Genomic DNA, 25,021 nt, shown 5'->3' on the forward strand with positions numbered 1-25,021 from the left:
TGACTTTCTATAGTAGGGGAGTCTTGGACTGTAGTGTTCCTTTCTCTCCTCCTACTTTTCCTTGGAATCTTTGGTGGACTACTTCCAGAGGCCTCAGATGGCTCTTGGAAGTAGTTTCTTATCAAGAATTGCTCCCAAGTATCTTTAGTTTTCTTCAGCTGGTCCTCAATAAGAATTTTTATGAATCCATGATGGTATAGATGAGGTTCAATGTTGCCTATGTGTTTTTGAACTATAATACTCATCTTTTTCAAACTTAACAGCAGAAAATGAGGCAAATTAAGAGTGTGACCCTCCAAGAAATTCATCATCAGTCTAGCATGATACATATACATAGAACCAAAACGTCCTTCACACGTGATAAATTTTTGGATAACTAATAGCAGACTAGACCATTCCTCTTTTAGTGCATGAACAGGGATGCCTCTTGTAAACACGGTGGTATCCATACCTTGGTTTTGTAGCATGATTCTCCATATCTGATCGTCCACACTTCTATTTTTAAACCACCTCTCTCCTTCCTGAGGTAGGCCTGTGGCAGCTGCTACTGTGGCCTCAGTCATCGTGAACTTCAAGTCTCCAATCTCCACTGTTTGACCATCAAAAGACCGTGCAAAAGCTTTGGTCACCTCCTTGTTATGGCCTTTAAACTTTTGGATAAATCGTAGCCATCTGGCTTTCTTCAGCAATTCTTTAGTTTGAGGATAACCTTCCAAGTATTTCGGTCCTTCTAGCTCTGCTCTCAGTAATTTTCCCATCCTCTGTTTTGAATTTTAACTGAGAGCTCTTCTGCGTGTGAGGATTCAGAGAAAAAAAAATGGTTTGGTTATAGGGTTTAGGATAGACTGTAGTGGCTGCACTCGGGTTTTATAATAAACTGTAGTGGTTGCAATCGGGGTTTAGGATAACTGTAGTGGCTGTAGTCGGGGTTTAGAATAAACTGTAGTGGCTGCAATCGAAAATGGAGAACAGGGAATGGAAATACCTGAATTATCGGAGGAACAAAGGGTGAGCAGCAGTAAACAAGTTCATAAAATAAAATGCGGATGCATGCGAGGAGTATGGTATTAATGGAGTGGTAAACGAATGGAGTAACATCGAGATTCTTTTGAATCAGATGACTGTGTATGAAATTTTTACACATCTCAATGGACGACTGCGGAAAATACGGCTAAGAAGAACCGTAACAAAATAGGTCACGTCTCAAGAGTACGGGTAATAAATGAAAGTGCAGTCAGTCTTGAGTTTAAACTCGAAATAATCATGAGACCGTTGGAGAAATGAATGCAAGGTGTGTGGAGTGATATCGTGGAATAGGAGTGGTAATGGAGCTATCGTATCAAATCATTGCACATAGTAGAACTTTTTATGGTTTGATAACTATGCGTAATCATGACTTTAATTGTTATTTGATAAAAAAAATTGCTCATACCTTTGGAAACTTTGTCATTTCTTGCTCAAGGCTTCTAACCAATTGCTCTTTCTTGATGTCTTGGAGATGCCCCATGTCTTTAGCTCAATTACACCTGCATTTCATGATTATTGCACTAACAGTTGACTGTAAATTTGAAAACAGAGTGATGTTGGCTGCGGAAATCGTTTCTGGCTGCGGAAACTGCTTCTGGCTGCGGAAACGGCTTCCAGCTACGGAAACTGAGACAGCACCCACTTAACTGAACAAAGATAGTTAGAGAAGAACTAACTGAATGAAAATAGTCCTGAAAGGGACTTTTATTGATGAAATGAAACGGAATGAGTGGAATGAAATGAAAATGAAGTGGAGTGAAGTGAAATGGAAATGAGAATGAGATGGAGATGAAGTGAAATGTCAAATGGGATGGAGTGAAGATGGAAAGAGAAGGAGAGGGGATTTTTTTTTTTTTATAAAATATAGAGTGTCAAGTTTCCTTGATTTTCACTCCATATTTTCTGTATAAGACTACCAATTTATGATTGGTTTTCAGGCTTATACAATTTTTTTTTTTTAACTGAAAGAATAAAAGGCTAGGCTGGTGGGGGGGGAGGATTCTTCTCCACCAGCCTTATTGCAAAATTCTCTTGGAACATTTTGACAAATTCCTCTTTTGAGAGTGGCTTATGATAAATTTTCAATCGGTGGCCATTCACAATGAGAGGAGTTCGAAATTCATCAATGGTCTTGATTCTTACCGCTCCATTGTTAAAGACTTTGTCAATCTCATATGGCCCAAGCCAATGAGTCTGAAATTTTCCTTTGAAGTCTTTAAACTTGAAACCAAACAGTAACGCCCAGTCTCCCTCTTGAAACTTTCTCTCTTTGATGTATCTGTCATGCCACTTAGCTCTTTGATATTGAAATAGATCAGTCCTTAAAATTGCTTCTTATCTGATCTCATCTAGCTCATTCAGCTGCTCCATTCTGTGCTTTTGGGCTTCTGATAGATTCATCCCCAACTGGATTGCCATCTTGAAAGTCTTGACTTGAAACTCAATGGGGAGCAGGACTTCTTTCCCATAAACAAGTTCATAGGGAGAATGTCTTGTTGTGTTCCTCCATGTAGTTTTGTAGGCCCATAAGGCTTCAGAAAGCCTTTCTGCCCAATCTCTTCTGTGTAGATGAACAGTTTTGGTGATGATGTTCTCAAGAACTTTGTTTGTAGATTCCACTTGGCCATTTGCTTGTGGATGGTAAGGAGTAGATTTTATGTGCTTGATTTTGTATTCTTCCATCAGCTTCTCCATCAAGTTAGATGTAAATTGACTTCCCTGATCTGTCACAATTTCTCTTGGGACACCAAAACGAGTAAAAATATCCTCAAAAAGAAATTGAACAACTGAATTTTCAGTGGCAGAAGGCAATGCTTTGGCTTCTACCCATTTAGTGACATAATCAGTGCATACCAATATATACTTCTTTTGTCTAGATGGTGGATTAATGGGTCCAATGAAATCTAAAGCCCATTTTTCAAAGGGTTTGATGAGTACCTATGGTTGTAATGGCATTTCATTTGAAAGAGTCGGTCTCCCAACTTTTTGGCAGCTGTCACACCTTTTGACATATTGTTTTGCATCTTTGAAAAGGGAAGGCCAATAATATCCTAAAGAAAGGATTTTATAGGCCGTCCTTTTGACAGCAAAGTGTCCACCACATGGTTCATCATGACATGCCTTGAGGATGTCAGGCATTTCATCTTCCCGAACACATCTTCTGATCACACAATCTAGCCCTGTTTTAAACAATTCATTAGAAATCCATGAATAATTCGAACTCTCCTGAATAATTCTTCTCTTTTCATTAGGAAATAAATGTGGAGGTAGCTTCCCTGTAGCCAAATAGTTAGCAATATCTGCATACCAAGGAGTCTTAGCAGTTACTGCAAACAAATATTCATCTGGAAACTTATCCTCTACAAGAGAATCTTCGTTAGTATTTTGGATTCTAGACAAGAAATCAGCTACTGTATTTTGTTTCCCTGGTCTATCCAACACAGTAATATTGAATTCTTGTAAAAGTAAGAGCCATCTTGTAACTCTGCCGTTAGTAACAGGTTTATTCATGAGATATCTAATTGTAGAATGATTAGTATGGACAAAAGTTTCATAGCCAGTTATATAGTGTCTAAACTTATTGATTGCATGAACAACAGCTAAGAACTCTTTCTCAGTCACAGTATAGTTTAACTCAGTGGGAGTCAAATTTTTACCGGTGTAGTAAATGGCATAAGGAACTAAATCCTTTTGTCCCAACACAGCTCCTAGAGCTGTATCTGAAGCATCTGTGGAAATATGGAAAGGAAGTTTCCAATTCGGCCTTCTCAAAATGGGTGCTTCAGATATTCTTGTTTTCAAAGTTTCAAATGCAGATTGACAATCAGGATCCCATTTGAATTCACAGTCTTTTGTAAGTAATTTGAAGAGTGGAGATGATATTTTTGTGAAGTTTTCAATAAATATTCTATAGTATCCAATAAATCCAAGAAAACTTCTAACATCTTTTTGACAATTTGGAATAGGCAACTTGGAGATGACTTCAACTTTTGATCTATCAACTTTAATCCCATCTCCTGAAATATGATGTCCTAAAACAATCCCTTCAGTAAACATCATAAAGCATTTTTCATGACTTAATGATAGGTTTGTTTCTTTACATCTTATAAGGACTTTTTCCAAATTCTCGAATGCCTCTTCAAATGAATTACCATAAACTGTAAAATCATCCATATAAACCTCTACACAGTCATGGATTAGATCGGAAAAGATTCCTAGTACTGCCCTTTGAAATGTTGCGGGTGCATTACATAATCCAAAAGGAAGTACTCGGTAAGCAAAAGTTCCCCATGGACAAGTAAATGTGGTCTTGTCCTGATCTTCAGGTGCTACCTGAATCTGATTGTAACCACTAAAACCATCCAAAAATGAAAAATACTTTTTGTCTGCTAAAGTATCTAATACCTTATTGATAAAGGGTAAAGGGCAGTGATCCTTCAAAGTTGCTTTGTTCAATTCCCTGTAATCAATGCATACCCTCCATTTACCATTCTTTTTAGGTACTATAACCAAAGGAGAAACCCGTCGGCTATCTGAAATTGGATAAATGAAGTTTACATTAAGTAACTTTTGGAGCTCTTATTTCACTATCTCCCTAAGGTTTGGATTCATCCTTCTCTGAGGTTGTCTTATTGGTCTACTGTTTTCCTCAATGTAGATGTGATGAATGCAAGTCTTAGGGTCAATACCTTTCATATCGGTATACTCCCATGGCAAATGCAGTAGAATGTTTTTGCAAGATTTTGGTTAGTTCTTCCTGTTGTGATCTTTCCAAATTTTTGTTGATATTCAATGTTTTTCCTGGAAAGATCTCAATGGCGAAACTACCAAATTCTTCCATAGAGAAAAGAAACATTTGTCTAGATGATAAATACTCAATGTCAGAATCTAACTGAAATTGTGTATGGTCATATTCTGAAGATGTTTCAAAGTTTTCTAATGTGTTCAAAATTTGACTATCTTCACTAACTTCAGAAATGGTAAAGACAGGTTGTATAGTATCTTCATCATCAATCCACTCATTATCTCCTATTTCTGTAATTGCTTTTGCTGGAGGATACAGATTGAATTTCTTTGTCGAATTACCATCAGAAATATACATATCCCCAAACCTACAACTGATGAAAGCATCGGTTGTGGCTAGCCAAGGTCTTCCTAAGATGAAAGGGTGTCCTCCTAAATTACTCTTGGGGGTTAAAATCATAAAATCTATTGGATATTCCCAAGAGTCTAAGGAGACTGAAATGTCTTCTAATACACCATCTGGTTTAATAATTGATCGATCTGCAAGTTGCAGTAAAGTAGGTGTAAAGAGAAGATTAGGAAGTTTCAGTTGTTCCATAGTCTGTCTACTCATAATGTTGATAGCAGCCCCTAAATCAATCAAAGTATTTGGAATTTCTACCCCATTGATATGTGTTTTGACAATTGGACTACCGGGATCTACATACTTCTGCATAGTAATTTTTCCCATCATGGTGTCTGCAAATTTTACTACCAGGTGGATTCTTCTTGTATCTCTAGGTTTCCTTCCTGGTCTTTTAAGACTCAACTCCTTTATTGTTTTTGCTAGAATAGGAATCTCTCTAATGGCTTGTAAAAAGGGAATCTTGATACATACATTCTTCAATTCATCTAGAAAATCATAGTCAAGCAACAAGATTTGTTTTTCCACCCCTTTGTCAATTTGTAATCTTTCAGGAAAAGGAGGTGTAGATGAAGATGCAGGTTGCTCAACTATAGGAGTTGTGGGGGTTAGTTCTTTTTCTTTTTCTTTCCGAGTGGTTGTGTTTTGAAGAGATGCTTCAGAACACTTATTGGCTTCAAGAGATTCTTCCTCAGAAATGCTTTGATTTTGGGCATCTATAGAAGGTTTATCTAGAACTCTACCAGATCTGAGTTGTACATCATTGAGAGGAACAATCATATAGGCAGGAAATTGTTGTCCTTCTACCATGTAAGCATTTTGAGGGTTTTTATTGTTGGGGTTTGGCAATGGCTGAGAAGGAAGTTGATTTGACTTCTGTTGGAATGGAACAAGAGTTGAGAATTTGGGTTCTGTTGAGAGGGTTGTTGTTGTTGAAATGGCAATGATAGTTGTGGATTTTGATTTGGAAGTTGTGGAGCTTGTTGATTTTGAAAATATGGAGGATATTGATAAAATTGAGCAAATCTCCCATAAGGATTTTGCATACCTTGTACCCATGATTGAAAAGGATTTTGAGGTTGGGACCAAGGTTGTTGCCAAGGATTCCAATTTGGTGGGGTTTGAAAGTTCATAGAGTTATTAAACCCTTGGTTTTGTTGCCCCTACCAAGGTCTCCTTGCAACAAAACAGAGAGACTCAATTGTATTTATTTGGATCTTCTTGAAAGACAGCTTTGAGCCCAGGAATTGAAGGACAATCCTTGGTCTCATGATTCTCTGAACAAATCGAACATGTTTCTACAACTTTTGCATCCAAGGGACATTCCCTGAGAGCATGTTTTTTTCTACATTTTGGGCAAAAAATGGCTAAAGCTTCAGCTTCTGCTTTCTGCTTATTGTGGATCTTAAGAGTGTCTACTTGCTCACTAAGACTCCCTAAGATATCTATTTTGAATTCATCAAGCATATTTCCAATCTCAGCCCTACTTACTGATCCAGTTGCAGATTTGTTTGCTCTGATGAGAGAAGGATCTCTAGGCCCTTTTCCAGTTTTAGATTTTCTTCTTGAAAGATGGACACACAGTTCTGCTATATCATGAAGTGGAAGTTGAGATATGTCTCCTTTTCCCATCATGTTCAAAATATCTATCCATTCATCTCTAATGGATTTTAATAGAAGGGCTCCTCATCTAAGTTACTATTTTTTCTCTTTTCAGATTGTATTGGAATCTTTCAAGTAAATCCTCCAAGTTTTCATCTTCTCTTTGTACCATTTTAAATACTTCATCCTTGTGGTTGGTAGGCATACAATAATCCATGTATCTATCCAGAAATGTTTGTTTCATATCATTCCAAGTCCTAATGGATTGAGTGAGTAATCCCATGAACCATTTCAAAGCAGCTCCTTTCAATGTTGAAGGAAACAGTTTGAGTTTTTAAGAGTCTTCCAGATAATCATAGGTTCGACACACGACCTCAAACTCAAATAGAAATGTTTCAGGATCTTCATTTCTTAACCCATGAAAGTTTGGGAGGACAGATGGTGAAATATTTTTCATTATTTCTCGAGAATCCTCATCGACTATAGGAAATCCAAATGAGTTATCTCCATCCCTATTTCCCCCATTGTTACCTCTACCTCCTCCATTATTTCCTCCTCCCCCTCCTCTACCTCTACCTCTACCAAATCCGTTAACTCCATCTTCTGTCATGGTAGTTTTCTCAGAGATTTCAGAGTCCTCTGGTTCCTCTACTAATGGCGAACGAGGAGGAATTTCTCCCTCTTCTTCCTCAGATGATTCTACTTCTTCAATTACAATGTGTCTCCCTGTAGAAGAAAAGAAAGGATCTTTTCCTAATTCAGATTCGATGGATGGTGAGGAAGAGTCTCCTAACTCAACTACTGCCTCTGGAATTCCAGGAATCCTAGGGCTAGGAGTGTAGGTTGGAGATGATGGAGGTGTCTCTTGTCTATTCCTTGAGGTAGAAGGAGTTGTGAAAATCGAACTCTTGGCTCTAGCTAAAAACCTTCCCCTAGAATCTCTTGCTCTATGCATGTCATTTTTTTATTTTTCTTCAAGTCGGGCTAATAATTCTCTTTCTGATATTCCAGGTCACTCTAGGTGCAAGAAGAGAGCATACTCAAGAAACTATTAAACCAATAACTTTCTCTTTTCTGATCCTCCAGATCACACTAGGTGCAAGAGGAGAGCATACTTTGAGAAATTATCAATTTTTACCTTCCTTGAAATTTTCTTGTTTTTTTTTTTTTAAAGAAATTGGCTACCTAATTTCACTTCCCCGGCAATGGCACCAAAATGTTTGGTCAATTTAGTGTGTTCTAAATTGCTATTTAAAATGTCAATTCGGGATTCATAAACTGATGAAGTGAAGTGTACTATATGTACAAGATAACCATTTTCTTAGTCCTTTGTCATTTTTGAGTTTTTTTTTAGTTTGTTTTTGGATTTATCTTTTATGGATTCCCTAGTGTATGATGGCGAAAATGAAAGTTAAGTATGGATGGTAATGGTGATTTGTACAATGATTTTCCAACTTAAAAGTGTTCAAAAAGAAAGCTCTAAAACAACTGTAATGAAATCAATTCTTAAGAGGAAGTAAATGTATCAAAAAGTGAACTAATGACAATGGCCCGGTATCCTTACTACTGTATGAAAAGAAAGTAAAAATTGAACTTAAAGCAACTCAAAGACTGAAAGTAAGCAACTAATTCACACTACTTCAACTCTTCTGATCCTTTACCCTTCAGCTCAATCTACCTTATGGGAAGCAATCATGAACAAGTTAAGCAATATGATATCTAAATTGCAAGAAATTAAATTGCATAAAGGAAACTAATCACACTACTTCAACTCTTCTGATCCTTTACCCTTCATCTCAATCTACCTCATGGGAAGCAATCATGAACAAGTTAAGCAATATGATAACTAAATCACGAGAAATTAAATTGCATAAAGGAAACTAATCACACTAATTCAACTCTTCTGATCCTTTACCCTTCAACTCAATCTACCTCATGGGAAGCAATCATGAACAAGTTAAGCAATATGATAACTAAATCACGAGAAATTAAATTGCATAAAGGAAACTAATCACACTACTTCAACTCTTCTGATCCTTTACCCTTCAGCTCAATCTACCTCATGGGAAGCAATCATGAACAAGTTAGGCAATATGATAATTAAATCACACTACAATAAGTAATATTTTGATTCCTTACTAATAGAGTCACTTGACTATAGAAAGAAACCATAAACAAATGAGTAGTATGATGTCTAAGTAGCAGAAAAATAAATAAGCAAAACACAATTTGAAAAATGACAGTGCTGGATTTAAACTTCAGAAAATGAAAATTAGCAGGAAGGAAGATGATCTCATATGTCAGTAGTTATCAAAAAGATGAAAATTTGCCAGGGTTGCCTAAGAAAACCTGTAAAAAGCATTGATCAGCTGACAGCTATAAGAAAACATAAATGAAAATGTAAACAGCAGTGAATTAAAAACATCAAAACAACATGTTATATACAAGCTAATAATTATGAAAGCAGAAACATAATAAAATCAAATGAGAACTATACAGGGCTTTAGTGCACAGGGTCCCTCTGCCACCTCAGCCAGTCAACGAACAGTCACAAAAATGAGCTCAAGAAAGTAGTCTTCTCATGTATTAAAGCAACAATAGAATACGTAAAACAGAGTGCAGTGGGGTGATAATAACAACAGTTCAAAAATTACATCTCCAAAGCTTCTACACAGCATTTATCAACGCATTATTTATAATGAAAGAGTGTTGTAACTAACTCCTAAATCCTATGCTGTTAACTGCGTTGCCAGAGACACGTAGATCTCCTCAGCCCGAGATCTAGCGTAATGGTCATTATGTCCATTAAATCTTCGGAGTGGTAGCTGTTGGATTCAGGTTACGGGGTTGATCTCCAGGTGTGTCGATATCTCCGTGAGCTGAGGACTGTGCCACGTAAACTTTCACGTGCTCAAAACAGAGACGTGCCACCGCTAAATTCCTTGGTTGGCTTTGCCTTTGACCCTTGTTGACCGTGACCTTTTATGGATGATTTGGCTGATCTGAAGGGACACGTTCCATGTACACGTCACCTGTAGCTTGCCCATGTGACTCGTTTCTTCATAGGACACCTGTATCATAGCCTTTAACAAAATGGCTGTGGAAACCTGTGCTGGATGCGGAAACTGACAAGTTTCCGCAGCTGCCTGAACAAAAATCTAAACCAAACAACAGTCATAAGCATAGTTATAAAACCATGTCAGAAGCTCTTTTTAGACTATAATGCAATGATTTAACATCTTGGTGGATGAAGTAAGTGGAAAAAGAAGGCTGAGAGGGTGTATAGGAAGGTGCAGGTTTGAGGCTCAACAATAACCACATATGCACATGTGTCATGATTACTATGATCCATATGAACTATTTATGTGATGTGTTGGTTCATTTTAATCTTAGATTCAATTCCGGTCCATCCCCCTTGCTCTTGGTTGATATTGATCTTTTCTCTTTCGTGATTGAGATAAGTTAGGGAGTTAGTTCTAGATTACCAATAGGATAGTCCTTGTTTTGATTTTTATATTAGCTTAGGTTGCATTTAGATTTAGGAAATCATATCAAAAAGTCTTGTTACGAGGAGTAATACTTTAGGTGACAACTAAACCCACATATTGGTCGGAATCACCATCATAAATGGATAAATGTGTAATTGGGACTTTTATTGGGTGATCTCCCCAATGTTGGGATGGTCAATTCCAAGTATCAACACCTTCTTATGCCCTTGTACATTGAGAGCGCACTCATCATATATCATCTTCGTCTTTTTTTCTTTTTCCTTTTTGTGTCTAGGTTGTGCATAGGCTAGGGAAAACCCCTATATCAGATAGAATAAGTACCTATCACCCAGAGTGCGATGTTTATCACAAGGGTTCTATGAGGCTTGGTCGAGCCTGGATTCCCCTTGGGAAGTTTAATTCCCCCAAAGTGGCTTCCATCCTCAACACCTCCCCATGAGGTTTGATCATCTTCATTTTATTCCAACACTTCGTATTTACTATTGGAATCATATCCTTAAAGCTACAGTATTCTCCAAAGGTTAAGGAATTGTATCCTTCTTATGCATAATAATGATATTTTTATATATTGGTAATTTATAGACTCTTTATACCTTTCTTTGTGTTGGAATTGTTGTCATTGATGGCAAAGAAACAGTAAGAGAAACAAGGTATGCTTGGTATCCTTGGTATGCTTGATGACAACAAGAGCAACAAGAGATGAAGGTGATGGAAAAGAAACAACAAAGTAGTAGCATAAAGAGAACAAGTATATGGCATTGGAGAGTGAATGTTTTGCTTGCATATGTGATATTGATGCATGCATATGTGATGTTGATTTGTACATTGCATTTTAAGGTTGATTGTACATTATAGGTGTTGTTAGTGAAGGAGTTGAGCTTGTGTTGATCTTTTTATCCTTGTTATGCATGACATAAGTGTGATGAGGTATGATCAACAAGATAGAATAGAGGCATGTAGTGGTATGGCCTAGTTGAATGAAAAAGTTGTTGCATTAAGGTGTATTTGTGCTTATGGCTTGATGTTTGTGTTGATGGGTTTGATGTATCATGTTGAGTTGATGCAATGCAAGGGAAAGGCATGAAGGAGTTGTGATGCATATATTGTTATGTTGCAAAGGTTGCTAAGGTTGCCGAGAAGTTGAGGTTTCTTGCATATACATGTGTTGTAGTGCTGTGATACATACTTTGAACTGCTTGTATAATGTTCCAAATATTGTTATATTGAATAAATTGTTGTGATGCAAGGAAAAGGCAAACGTATAGAGAAAATACAAAGGAAATGGAAAATATTATCATAAACTTCATAAAATTGTTATACATTGCACATTTTATGAATTTTATACAAAATGTACATTGTTATACATTATTATACATTTTATGATAAAAATTCATAAGATTGTATTTAAATAATAATTGAATAATAATAAATCATTTAATATATATTATATAAGGACCATTATAATTAAAATATTAATATTATACTATTTGAAATAACATTAATAATATATCTATTTATTTTTTAACAATTGAATTCCTTTATTTACCTATTTTAACTATTTCCAGAAATATTAATTAACTATTTTAGTAGTTTGACCAGGTTCATTAGGTCAAATTAGCCGTTAGCATTATAGCTGTTGGAGTCTCTGCACACTCTATTTAATCTAGCTAAACCGGATTGGTTCTTCAACTTGTCCTAACGATGAACCACACTGGTTGGTTCGAAACGCGTCGACAAAAGATTGGTTATGTGATTTTGCCAAAGACTATCTTAACAATGTTATGGATCACAGAAGTCTAAATTCCTTAATTCATAAGATTGTTATACATTGCACATTTTGTCTTAGCATAAAATTCATGGTTTTCTCCCTTTATGGGTTTCCACTTATATCTGGTGTCCACATGTGATGTTTATGTGTGTTGATTTTATGTTGTCATGAAAGTTGTTATATTGTGGTTTACTTATTAAATGCTAGTTATATATTAAATTTGGTGTACATAAGGTGTATGATGCTTATTTAATAGTTCAATTAATCATTGCAAAAAAATCATAATTTAATGTCAATGAATGTACTAAACTAATGCACCCCCCTCTAAGTTTATTTAAGTTTCCAACAATTTGTATCAAAGTGGGTTCCTTCTGTGACAGTCTAACAACTGGAAGGTAGACCTAGTTAAATATGGATTATCATAGTATACGCGTGCTAAGTGTGGAAAACTTTAATGAATGGAGAGATCAGGTAAAAGCAGAACTTATAGCTTATGGACTTGGATATGGAAGCTTGTATGTGATGGATACAGTAAACACGATTCTCCCTCTACTCAAGAATAACAATGGAATGCTAAGATAAAATGTACAATGTATAACAATCTTCATAATAAGTATCTTGATACAATAATATATTTAAAATATGCAAAAGAATTTGAATAGATTGTAACTCATCTATGAAGGAGATACTAGTAACAGCAGTGCAGAAAAGGAGAAGAAAAAGAATAAGAAGAAAAAATCGTGTCAAAAGGAAACCATCCAATCAAATGAGACCTATTCTGCAAGTATGAATGTACCTAATGGTCATGAAGAAAAGTTAGCTAAAGAACAAATCAAGCTTGACTCAGCCTTGGCCGAAATAGAAAAACTTGCTAATGAGAGCATAAACCATAAGAAATTGTTGCAAATATGTGATGAAAGAGAACATGAGTTCAAGAAGGAAATCGTTAGCCTAAGGACATATATTGAAGAAGCAAGAATAATAGAAGATATAATGAGAAAATGATTGAAGGAGAAAGAAGAATAATGTGAAAGTTCAGAGGCTTATACTAATTTAGCTAGAAGTGAGTTAGAATAAAATAACAAATAAACAGCTAGAAGAGGAGATTGTCAGAAAAATCAACCGTTAAAGAGGAAAAATAGCCCTGAAAATACATTTGGTAGAAGGGACAAGAAGTGTGATTAACAAGGAAACAAATAAAGGTAAACAATAGAATCAAAATGAAAAGAATGAGTCGAAGAAAATGCTCTTTGCAGAAAGGCCATTTTCTCCTAAAGATGAATTAAGCAAAGTTGGAAGATCCCAAGGGAGATTTTTTGCTCCCTTTTAAGATATCAAATGTTTTTCTTTTCATGAACTTGGATATGTAGCAGCATATTGTAAGAACAAGCAAACCAAGATTAATCAGCATAAGATACAACGAACATGAAGGTTCCCTCATAGAGAAGACAATCATCCACCAGGTACACAAATAATTTATATGATTATTGTTATTTTTGCAATTAATTTGGACATAAATCTATTGAATGCAAATTGTAAGCAAAGAAAAATGTGAATACAAGAAGAAATACACCATGTTCCCCATTTATTGGCCACACAGTACGTTATGTGTGTGATAAGCTTGGCCACAAAGCTAAAGATTGCAAGCTGCCATATACCCTAAAGAGCTCTAGACCGAAGATGGAAGCAACTCCAAGCATACCAAACAATGAAATAAATGCAAACAACAAAAGGAAACCTACTACAGTGTGGAAGAGGAAGAAAAAGTACCAACATGGGACTTCAATAACAAAATGAAGTCATCACGACCTCAAGGGGAGTTACTCGTGAAGAAAAAGAAGAATATGTTAATGTTAGTATTAGAGGAGCAACAGTCATAAATCGTGAAATATATCACGAGGAGAGCAACACCAAAAGTATTTTGAAAGGGATAATCAATCTAAGAATTTCCTTATGCAACTTCAAACCTAAATCTTTGAGTAAGAGAAATTGGGCCTAGGCCTCAATCATGATCAAAATCTCAAGTAGAAGATACCACTAAAGAAAGAGTATATTATGCATTTCATTTAATGTATATATAAGAGAAATTGTGTGGTTGAGCAAGAGACACTCTTTATGTTGGATGAGAACTAAAAAGGGAAAGAGAGTTAAAGAGGCTTTATCAATAGTAACAACTGGAGCTAAAGTATCGACCATAAGAGAGTAGAAGGCTTGAGTGACATGATTTCAGGGCTGAAATACAGTCAGTTGTAGTAGACTTGCCATCACCTACTCGCAAGGCAAGAGAAACAAAGAATGGGAAATGAAAAAGCAAAGGAGAGACAGGCCGATAAAATATTCCTAGCAAATTTCTACACAAACAAATATGAAGACAATGTTATGAGCAAACTGATCTCACAATGGATGTAATATTCTAATTGTTTTGGATACTTACACACAATAAGAGAGATTTTCATAATAAGTTCCTCTGGCACCCACTGATCTCTTTCTAAGTGTTATCTATGGACCTGAGAAAATGCATCTATAGCATTATATAGAAGACAAAAATGATAGTCGTTGAAAAAGATGACAGAAAATGACTAGGATGGAGCATTATTGCATGCCATGGACTGGAATCATTCTATATATGTGTTACTACATACTACACTAATAGAAATGATAATTATGGTGCAATAAATGTTACACTACTTGGTGAACTCGGTGTGAATATTAATGTTACCAGAGGTGATTATTACACAATGCAAAATCGTGAAGTCAATGCAAAATGACATGTGAAGTCATACAATATAATGAATATGGCATAAATGTTATTAGAGACATTATAATGTTATTGGCAAAGTTACAAATATTATGGTGTGTTAATATATAGTGTTATGAAAACATTAATAGAATGCATATGACATCATGTTATGACAACATTAATAGAGTACATATTACATTGTTATTTGACAATGTTACAATGTTATTTGATGACATTATTAATGTATTGTGTTACATAGCAGTTACATAATGTGTTTCAGACGATATTTTTTTATTAAGTCAGCAATATATTGACATATTATAGTGTGTTATGGTATCATTATTGTTGGTATATGAATGTGGGTATATTACATCAATATATGGTGTATTGTGTTGAAGTTAATATATGGTGTTGTATATATATGACGTTAATGTATAACATGGTGTTCTATAATATATGGTGTTATAAGGCATTGATTTATAATATATGATGCAGTATAAATTGTCAAGAAAGTTCGGGAACATATGATGTCTTTGTTCGAGAACATACGACCGGAACATACAATGTCTTATTATTTTTTTCCTTTGGAAAAAGTCATAATTTCTATTAATGATGAGAAATTACATTCTGTAGATGCCGTAGCATATGCATATTGAGGTTGGTTGGCCCCACCATCTGTTTAACAAAACAAAAAAGCTGGATTCTCCACGCAGGGAGTACATTTGAAAATCTCAAAATTGAACTGTCACTTATCAGTTATAGCTATAAACTGTCAAAACTATCTCTATGGAAAGAGTTCTTGTAGGACCATATGTTCAGAAATTAAAACAACATACATAATACTAGAAAAGACAAAAATATAAATAGAGTGCTTATATCCCCTGTGGCATATGAAGATCTATGAATGGTCTGTGATAATACTGATGGAAGGTTCCATCAATTTCTTCCTGAATTAACCAGTCCTCTTCCTGCCGGTGCGCTGCCTCCTTTGATAGGAAGTCTACCCCTGTGTTGCGCTCCCTGAAAATGTGATGACAGAAAAAATTATCAAAGGATGATATAAGTCTGTGAGCCTCAGCCAAAATGTGCCTCAATGAGAATGCAGAGCAATGAGATGTTCTATTTAACCAATTGCAAATTAGTTTGGAATCCCCAAACAGCTGGAGATGAGTGTAATGTTTTTTCAGAGCAAAGTGGAGGAGGTGTTTGGTGGTGGCTAGCTCAGCATAGTTGTTTGTGCCTCTTCCCAGATTCATTTGGATTTTGTAGTAGTGGGATTCACTCAGGAAAAAGAATGCCCCCCCCCCACCGCACATCCCTCTGCTTGGGCTGATCCATCAAAATAGGCCCAAGGGATTGTTTTATCAATATGCTCAAGTTGAATGTCCCTTGAGGGAGGGTGAGATTCTTCCTCAGGTAATAGATTAAAATCTGTTATAACTCTGGTTCTATTAGAAAGCCAATGGGGATCCCTGAGGTCAAAAATGGCTCGATTCCTAGCTGTCTAGAAGGCCCAGCACATCAGTAATGGCAAATTCTCGTCCTTTCCCCTGTGTCCACTGATCCAATTATTCCAAGCCTCATGTAAGGTTCTCCCTCGCCAGCCTTGAAGTGAGGGGTAATGAGCAAGGATGATGTTCCATTGATCTGTGATGATAGGGCAGTCCAGGAAAAGGTGCTCAGTACTTTCCTCGTTGCTTCTGCATAGGTGACACCAAAAGGGTCCATGGAAGGATCGCTTCATCAGATTTAGACCTGTCGGGATTTTGTTGAAGAGAATGGACCACATGAGTAAACACGTTCTGGGGGCCGCTTTTAGTTTCCAGAGAGCTTTCCACCAAGGCTCTATATGCTCTGGTTTTGCAAAGTCCATGAGCTTCAGATACCCATCTTTATGCAACTATCTTCCATTTTTTGCATGAGCCCACACAATTTCATCCTTCCTTCTGATATCTGAATATGTGATTGAGTAAGAGCCTCTGTAAAATCATGCCAAGCCTGATGCCATTGTGCCAGAAGATGAATGTCTAGGGTCAATTTCCAGGACTGCAGAAAGAGAGAAGTGTTTATAGGGTCGGCAATATGACTGAGATGAGTATAGCCTTGATCAGCTAAAAGACCAATCACTTCAGCTGGAAGCCTGTGAGCATTTCCGCAACCAATCTAGGGATCAACACCGATACGAACTGCATTACCCTCATGAATCCTCCATGTTAGACCTTCTCGAATGAGGGGGATAGAGTTTAACACCGCCTTCCATATGATGGAGATGTTGTTGTTGTTCTGATGGTCCAGCCGGATCCAATCCATCAAATTTGTAGGGGAGATATACTTAGCATAGGCAACCTTTGTCCAGAGACTTTGGGATGTAATTAGCTGCCAACCCAGTTTTGCAACCAGTGCTTTGGTGAAGATGTCCAGCTTTTTAATGCCCCAACCCCCCCATTTCTTGGGTCTTGCAATAGTATCCCATTTTACCCAAGCAAAGAGACTTCCTTGTTTGTTACCTTTCCATAGAAATCTGCTGCAAATATTTTGTAACCTAGCAAGAATTCCCCTAGGGATCCATGCCAATGTCATCCAGTACACAGGGGTCGCTTCCAGAACTGCTTTAATGAGGATAAGCCTGCCTGCTCGAGAGAGGTATCTATGGTACCATATGTTCAAACGTTTTTCAACCTTTGAGATGAGCCAGGTCCAATCTGCTATTTTGTAGCCCTGGGGCTTCAACCTGAAGCCTAGATATTTCAGCCCATCCTCTAGAGAGTGGAGAGTAAATGGGAACCGGCGTAAAGCAAATTGCACTTCAGTCTGGAAGCAGCTAGCTGTTGTCAAAGTGGACTTGTGAACATTGATGACCATACCTGTTGCCTTTTGAAAGAGACCAAAAACATGTTGTAGGGTAGTTGTGTCTCCAATACTTCCATTCAAGAAAATGAGGACATCGTCCACAAACAGCAAGTGGGTTAAGGAACAATTGTTGTGATCTTAATTCCCATTATTCTGCCCCTTCTGTGTTCAACACTTACAATTCTGCTTAGGCCATCCATGATGAGGAGGAAGAGCAGGGGAGAGAGAGAGCATCCCTACCTTAGTCCCCTCTCAGCTGAGAAGAACAGAGTAGGGGCACCATTTAGAAGAACGTTGTATGAGACATTGGTAATACAGCTCATGATCCATTTGATATATGTAAAAGGAAAACCCAAATGAGTAAGCAGCAATCGAATGTATAGCCAATTTGCCCTATCAAAAGCCTTAGATAAATCCACTTTTAGGATCATACCTTTCAGGTTCCTTAAGTGCACTGAGTGAAGTAGTTCTTGTGCAGTTCCAATGGCTTCATGAATTTGGCGATGTTGTAGGAACACAAATTTCTCTGGGGAGATATGTGCCGAGAGGATGGGCTTGAGCCTATTTGCAATGATTTTGGCCATTATTTTGTAAAGGCAGTTGCACAGTGAGATGGGGCAGAAGTCATTAAAGGATGAGGGCTTATCAGACTTGGGAATGAGTGCAATGAACGTAGACTTGATTGCCGGAGACATCCTCCCAGAGATTCGGCAGTCCTCCACCACCTTAAGTAGGTCATGCCCCAGAATGTCAAAGAAAGCGAGGTAGAATTCTATGGTCCATCCATCAGGGCCTGGGCTCTTGTCTTTTTGGAAACCCTTGATGGTGGCTTCGAGTTCCCCCATAGTTACCTCCTTGGAAAGCTCCTCCGCTTCCTCCAACTCTACAAACCGAGGAAAGAGTTCTGCTATACGCATGATCTCCAGAATGTTGGCTTCTTCAGGGGCCGAATAAATGCCTTTGTAATGTGAGCTGGCTAAGGATGCCAACTCTCTGGATGTTTTAACCACTTGTCCTTGATCATTCTGGAGTTCCCAAATAGTGTTAATAGTCTTTCGTCCATTTGCAAACTTATGGTAAAACTTTGTGTTTTCGTCTCCTTCCTGTAGCCAAGTCGCTCTGCGCCTGAGTCGCCAGCTTTCCTCTATGTCTTTAAGAATTTGGGATCTTTGTTTGATGAGGAGAGTGTTGTGCTCTTTTTGCTCCAGTGAGGTGAAAGTGCCTTCAGAATTTTCTTCAATAGTTGAGATGGCATGTTCCGCTTGTCTTAAGTTAATGTCATCCTGTTCCCTCTTCTTGTGCGCCCACTCTCTGGAGATGCCCTTTAGTTCCTTAAGATTGTGGACAAAGCCTCTGGCAGGGTCTTCCTCCTCTGAGATCGGGTGGGATTGCCAGAAGTCAGTGATCAGCTTGATGTAGGAGGGGTCCCTGAGCCAAGTTGAATTGAATTTGAATGGAGCTTTGATCTTGTGTGAGCTATCATCTAGCTCCAGATATATAGGACGATGGTCTGAGATTCCACCAGTGCCCACCCATTGCCTGGAACGAGAATGTTGGGCGTGAAAGGCTTCCTTAATAAGGAAGCGGTCCAATCTCCTAGCCAGACTTTGGTTTCCTGTATGGTTGTTTTTCCAAGTGTGCTGGATTTTGGCAGATGGGATGTCGATCCAGTGGTGATCCTCTAGCATATGCACAAAAACATCAGATAGCGGATCTATCTGAGCCATATGGCCCCAAGATTCCATGAAGCCCAAGGAGAAGTTTAGATCCCCTCCGAGGATAATATTGTCTGCCTGTAAGAGAGAGTTGCTGAATAGCCTTCTCCAAAATGTCTCCCTGTTCTGGCAGGGGCCATAGACATTTACAACCCTGATTTCAGCCTCCAAATCCTTGGAAAAGATGTCAGCTCCTATGAAACCTCCTCCACCCTAGATGTTCCTTAGATCAATTGTCCTGTTCCAAAAACCAATTGCGACCCCCCGAGATCGCCCAGAGGCATCCAGAGCATGGAAGTTCCAGCCTGACATCCATGATTGCAGTAAGGGTATGATCAAGTTAGTCATACATAGGGTTTCTTGTAAGAATATCACATCGACCATCTCAGTCAGAAAAAGTCTTTTCAGGGCTAATTTTTTCTCAGGGCTAGCCAACCCTCGACAATTGAAAGATAAAAGCTTCATGGAGGGGGAGGGGGGAGGGTGTCCTTTGCTCTAAGAACCCTTTCGATGGTCTTTTGTTTTCCCTGGACAACCTCTTCTCCAGCTTGAAAGATCGCTTTGTTGAGGTTGGAGGGTCTGCCCTTCGATGGTTTGGGGGTAACCAGGGGAAGTCCACATCTAGGCCGACTGCATCCCGCTCTCTCTCTTTGGTTTTGGATCGGGTTGAGTATCGCGGGGCAGAATTAACCAAGGGGGAGGGAGGTGGATGTGAGGGGATCAGGATAGTGGAGAGGAAGCAGGAGGTGAAAATAGGAAGAGGCACTGGGAGGGAGCAAGACATATAGGATTGTCCTGCCAGAGGAGGAAAGGGGGGAATCCTGGAGGCTGGGAAAGGGGTAGAGGGGAGAGGGGGAGGGGAGACCAACGACTGATGGTGCAAATGAGAAGAGAGAGATGAAAAAGATGCAGAATGATGAGATGCAGAGACATTAGAAAAAAGAGACATACCCGATGAGAAGACATCACCCTTGGCAGCCCTGGAGCGCGTCAGAGGAGGGGAGGGAGGCCATATGGTAGTTTTGCCTTGCCTCTTCTATGCTGGTGCAGGAGGCACTTCAACCGTATCCGAAGTCTTGATCTGTTCCGCCGTCTGGGTCTCAGCTGCAGGAGGAGGAGGTTGTTCTGCAGGTGGAGCCTGTTCCAGATCTTGAGAGTCCTGTTTGTGTTTCTTTACGAGGGGACATGCCCTATAAAGATGACCCACCTGATGACACCTTCTGTAGCGGTAGGGGATGCCTTCATAGTCAAGCAGTTGTTTGCGCGAGAAGGATCTCCATTGTATAGTGATATATTCCTGTAGACCTCCTCTGGTGTCCAAATGAACAAGAATTCTTGCATATGCCATCATGCCCGTGGTCTGATAGGATTTATCGTACTCCATGTATGTGCCCAGGGAATTCCCAATCTTTCGGAAAATTTCCTCAGACCAATATTGCAGAGGCAAGCCAGGAAGCCTAATCCAGACAGGGCCGACTCCAATTTGCTCAGTCTCGGGGTCGAAAAGAGGCGTCCAGCACTTAAGGAGCACTGGAGCATGTTCAAAGTGCCAAAAAGATGAGAGGACCCAACTTGTGTGGTCAGCCCTAGCAAAGCGTAACGCGAACCATCCTCGTACGAAGGTTTGGACAAAGGGGATGTCCACCAGGTGCTGACCCCAAATTTCCGTAGCCCATGTCTTCAACCGGGCAGCTGAATAGCTTCTTCCTCTGATTCTTCCTACCAGAACTCTGTCAGCATAATCCATCGTATCCCCCCACTGGATATCCTCTTCAAGCCGAAGGATGACGTCTGCAACCCGAGACTTAAAACACCTTTGTTTCTTTAGGGGACGGGATGGCGGGATGCTAGGGTTTGCAGAAACCCTCGCTACTTCTGGAACTTCGAAGGAGGGGTGTTAGAGGGAAAAATGGGAATGGCCTCAGTAAGAGGGGGAACAGAGGAGAAACAACCCGAGGGTATAGTACGAGTGGAGGACGAGATGGGGTCGACAGGCGGGGGGGCATCAGATGGGGCTTCTGACAGTGGTACAAATGAGAGGCCCGGCGGCACAGATGATGGACCCGCGATATCAGGGGAAGGGATAATACAGTCAGAGAGAAAACCCAAGGTAGTCGGGGATGGCACGGAGAAAGGCGGCTAGGATGAGGGTTCTTTCGGCAGCACTGAGGCGGTGTGAACAGGACCAGAGGACTGAGGAAAATCTGCAAAATTACCAGAAAGACCTTCGTTGTAGTGTAACATACCTTCAAAAGCTGCATACGTGGAGTGCCAGATGGAGCCTTCCTCCAGTGGATCCTCCGAATAATCCACAGCGTCAATATACATGCTGACAACTGCACTAGGAAGTGGTTAAGCGCCTCGAACTAGCTGGCTGATGGAAAACTGGCACCGACGGCAATGGAAACGGTAACAGTCGAAACGAAAACCCCGGGGAGCAGTGTCCAGTGCTTGTAGAAGGTAATTGGAGAAAACCGTCGGGGGAGAGGAGGGTGAGAGCGACCTGAGAGCGAAACCCTCCCCAAACGATTAACCTAAACAAAGTAAAAACCCCAGTCCATAACAAGTGCTGAGGTAAAAGGGAGAAAGGTGGTTCGGGTTCCGAGGTGCTGACGGGGTAGCTGCAGGTCAGGTGGCTGACGGCTGCAGTACCCCGTACCCTTCAGCCATCCTATTCAGCCGATGTCCATTGATGTTCCATTCAAAGGACCTCCATCGATCGCCAAAACTCCCTCATACGATATCTTATTATTATCTCGCTGTTGGCAAGTATATCATGTTCCATAAACACTTTGCCTTTAATTATTTGTGGTTGAACCAAAAAAATTAAATTGTACTTTACAAAACTTACTTTATACAGAAAAATATTTCTTTTTTAAATTATTTTTAATTTTAATTTTCTTTCCTTTCCTTTCATTGACTGAAATTCTGAAATTCGTTGGGTCTTATTATATAATCATAACATTCAATACAGCAATACGGTCTCGTGTTCTGTGCAAAAGAGCTAAATTGTAAACTGAAAGATATGCCGACGATCTGGGCTTGGAATTTCACAAATCAATTTTTATTCGCACGAATTATTTTAATTATTAAAATCATCCGTTATAGAAAATAAAATCAATTATTATTGCCTTGCATTATTTTAATTAATAAAGTCATTGCTTATAAATCCATGATTATTCCCTCACCTTATTTTAATTAATAAATATATCCATTATGTAATTTTTTTTCGGGAATTGGAATGTTATAATGATTGTGGAAAAATATTTCAGTTATTATTTCCACATACGTGGAGAATATATATAACCATTTGCAGTGAAAAAACGATTTTATTTTTCATTAATATAATTTTTAATTATAAAAACATTAATTTATTTTATTTTAAAATTAAAATAAAGGGTAAGGTATAATTTTTTTAAGGAGAATAGTTTTTAGCTAATTTCTTATATACAATATATTTTTATATATAAAGTGTTATATACAATATATTTTTATATATTATATTTATTGGTTTAATAATATTATTTTAATAGCTTTTTAAAATTATTTATGAATTATAATAATTTTATGCATATTAATAATTTATTTTCTTTGTCTATGGGGCTTTGGATTGACAGTGAATGGGTGCACTGTTATGGTATTGTTTACTATAGATTACCAGTTCAAATCCCGATGAGTGCTTAGGTAGTATTAAAAAAAATATTCTCTTTGATTTATTTTTTTATCACTAATTTATTTTAGTTATTTAAAATGCTTTGATTTATTTTTTTATCACTAATTTAAATGTTCTTTCTTATAGATTTACATTCTATTTTATTTTTGGATAATTTTATTTAAACACTTTGACTTTTAATTATTTTATTTTTGGATAATTTTATTTAAACACTTTGACTTTTAATTATTCGTTGTTAGACCAAAAATTAAACGACACTCTACAAGGTTTATTCTGTTAAAAATATATATATATTTATTTTTTTAATTATTTTTAATTTTAATTTTCTTCTCTTTCCTTGCCTGAAATTGGTTGGTTATTATTTTATAATCATGGCATCTAAGTACAGGAATACCTGACCTAGGACGATCTTTTAAATACTAATTTTATGTGCATGCACAACCACACCACAATGGTCGTGGAAAAACTCTTAAGGCATTGGTGGGCTGAGTGGTCTTATTAGTCCCTGCCATCTAGCATTCGGCAGGGACTATAGTAATCGTTCGGGTGCGATATAGCATTAGTTTGTAGTCGCTGGCGAGGGTTATTCGGTCATTAGTCCAAAGTTTGGAAATGTATTGTTCGGTGATGTGGGCACATAGCCAAAGTTCTATTCCGCCCTGAACCTTTGCCATCTTATTTGGCCTCTTCCCGAGGCGGAAGAGGCCCGAGCATAGCCTAAATTGCTATTTAGGCCTAGTTCATTCTGCCTGACCGTCAGCAGTCTGATATTAATGCTAACATTAGTTCGTCAATTCATATGTCAATTCGTATTATCTGCAAACAGGCATATGCTAAGGTTTGATACGGTTTGATCTGAACAGGTGTTGTGCAGGTGATCTTAACAGGTGTTGTGCAGGTGTCCGTGCATGGCGGGAGGTGTCATGAACCACCGCCTACCCGCTCACCAGAGTCGGATCCCCAATATCAACACTCTCTGCGCAAAACCCCCACTAGTTTCAGTCGTTGAAGCCGTTGAAGAACCAGTGGATTAACCAGATGCAAAGCCGATGCACCCCTCCCCCGACTGGCATTATTCCCTTCCTAGCATTAATTCAACCGTGTGTCTGTTGATGAATTGTTCCGAACTGTTAAGCCAATCTGAGTAGCGCCTCGGCCGCCTCGTACACCGCTTCCAGAAGCGCCAAAGTGAACTCTGCAACTTGAGCAGATAAATTCCATGCTGCCTGAAAATTCGTGGTGACATAAAGGTAATGTTCTTAGACTAGTTACCTGGTGCCATTATTTAGATTGCGTGCAGACAGAGTCGGTTTCTTCAATTGCTGTTCCTGGAGTATCACTTATACCCTTGTGGCTTCCTGCAATCTCTTCCGTTACTGTATCCAGCGTTTGTTTAATCTCTACTTCTAAAATTTTCCTCTTTTTTCCATTGTATTCAATCACAATCTCACATTCCTCCGGCTTGCAGCTTTGTAATCTCATAATAAGCGGGAGTCTCGTACAAATCCCTTGCCCCGTTGGGAGGCTTATCCCTGCAAGAGATTCCAACACGCTTGACTTCCCGGAGGACTGATCCCCAATAACAACAATAGTAGGGAGCCGGATACCCTCTTTCACTACTCCAAGATTGCGTAGTGTGTCGACAGCATCGAGCAGTGGCCTAATGCGCTCATTGTAACTCTGGCTCAAGTTTAGTTCGTCGTGGCTCGTCATCTGCAAGTTGCGTTTCCCTTCAAGAAGCTCTGCCCGCCTGAAGGAAACAAAACAAAAAAGCTGAGGTTTACACAGGACCACTGGGAGCCCTCAGCCTAAAACCAGTAAACCCTACCTAGCACCATCCAAGCCTACCCTGTGATTTTAAACAACAATATTAAGCAAAGAGCTGTATCTCCTAAAACTAGAGCAAAATTCCCAGAAAACTGCAGGAATCCTCCATGTGCCTCGGCTCAAAACCTTTCGTTCACATAGAATGCTTACCCGGAAGAAAAGCG

At 38.6% G+C, this 25,021-nt stretch overlaps 1 protein-coding gene across 1 annotated transcript; it reads right to left on the reverse strand.

The window, feature by feature from the left end:
• Positions 1–20,393: 20,393 nt before the first annotated feature.
• On the reverse strand, positions 20,394–21,104 carry LOC149205262 (uncharacterized). The gene has a single exon (XM_089397358.1). It carries the CDS (start codon positions 21,102–21,104, stop codon positions 20,394–20,396), a length of 711 nt encoding a protein of 236 aa, XP_089253484.1.
• Between the last annotated feature and the right edge of the window lie 3,917 nt (positions 21,105–25,021).

The sequence above is a fragment of the Pinus tabuliformis genome, chromosome 1_2 (genome assembly GCF_031772625.1).
Source record: "Pinus tabuliformis cultivar Carrire ecotype Pingquan chromosome 1_2, CPIR1, whole genome shotgun sequence".
NCBI lineage: Eukaryota > Viridiplantae > Streptophyta > Pinopsida > Pinales > Pinaceae > Pinus > Pinus tabuliformis.

What these genes read in the sequence shown, in the direction of transcription:
- LOC149205262 (XM_089397358.1), bottom strand. Translation starts at nt 21,104, where the DNA reads ATGGATTATGCTGACAGAGTTCTGGTAGGAAGAATCAGAGGAAGAAGC.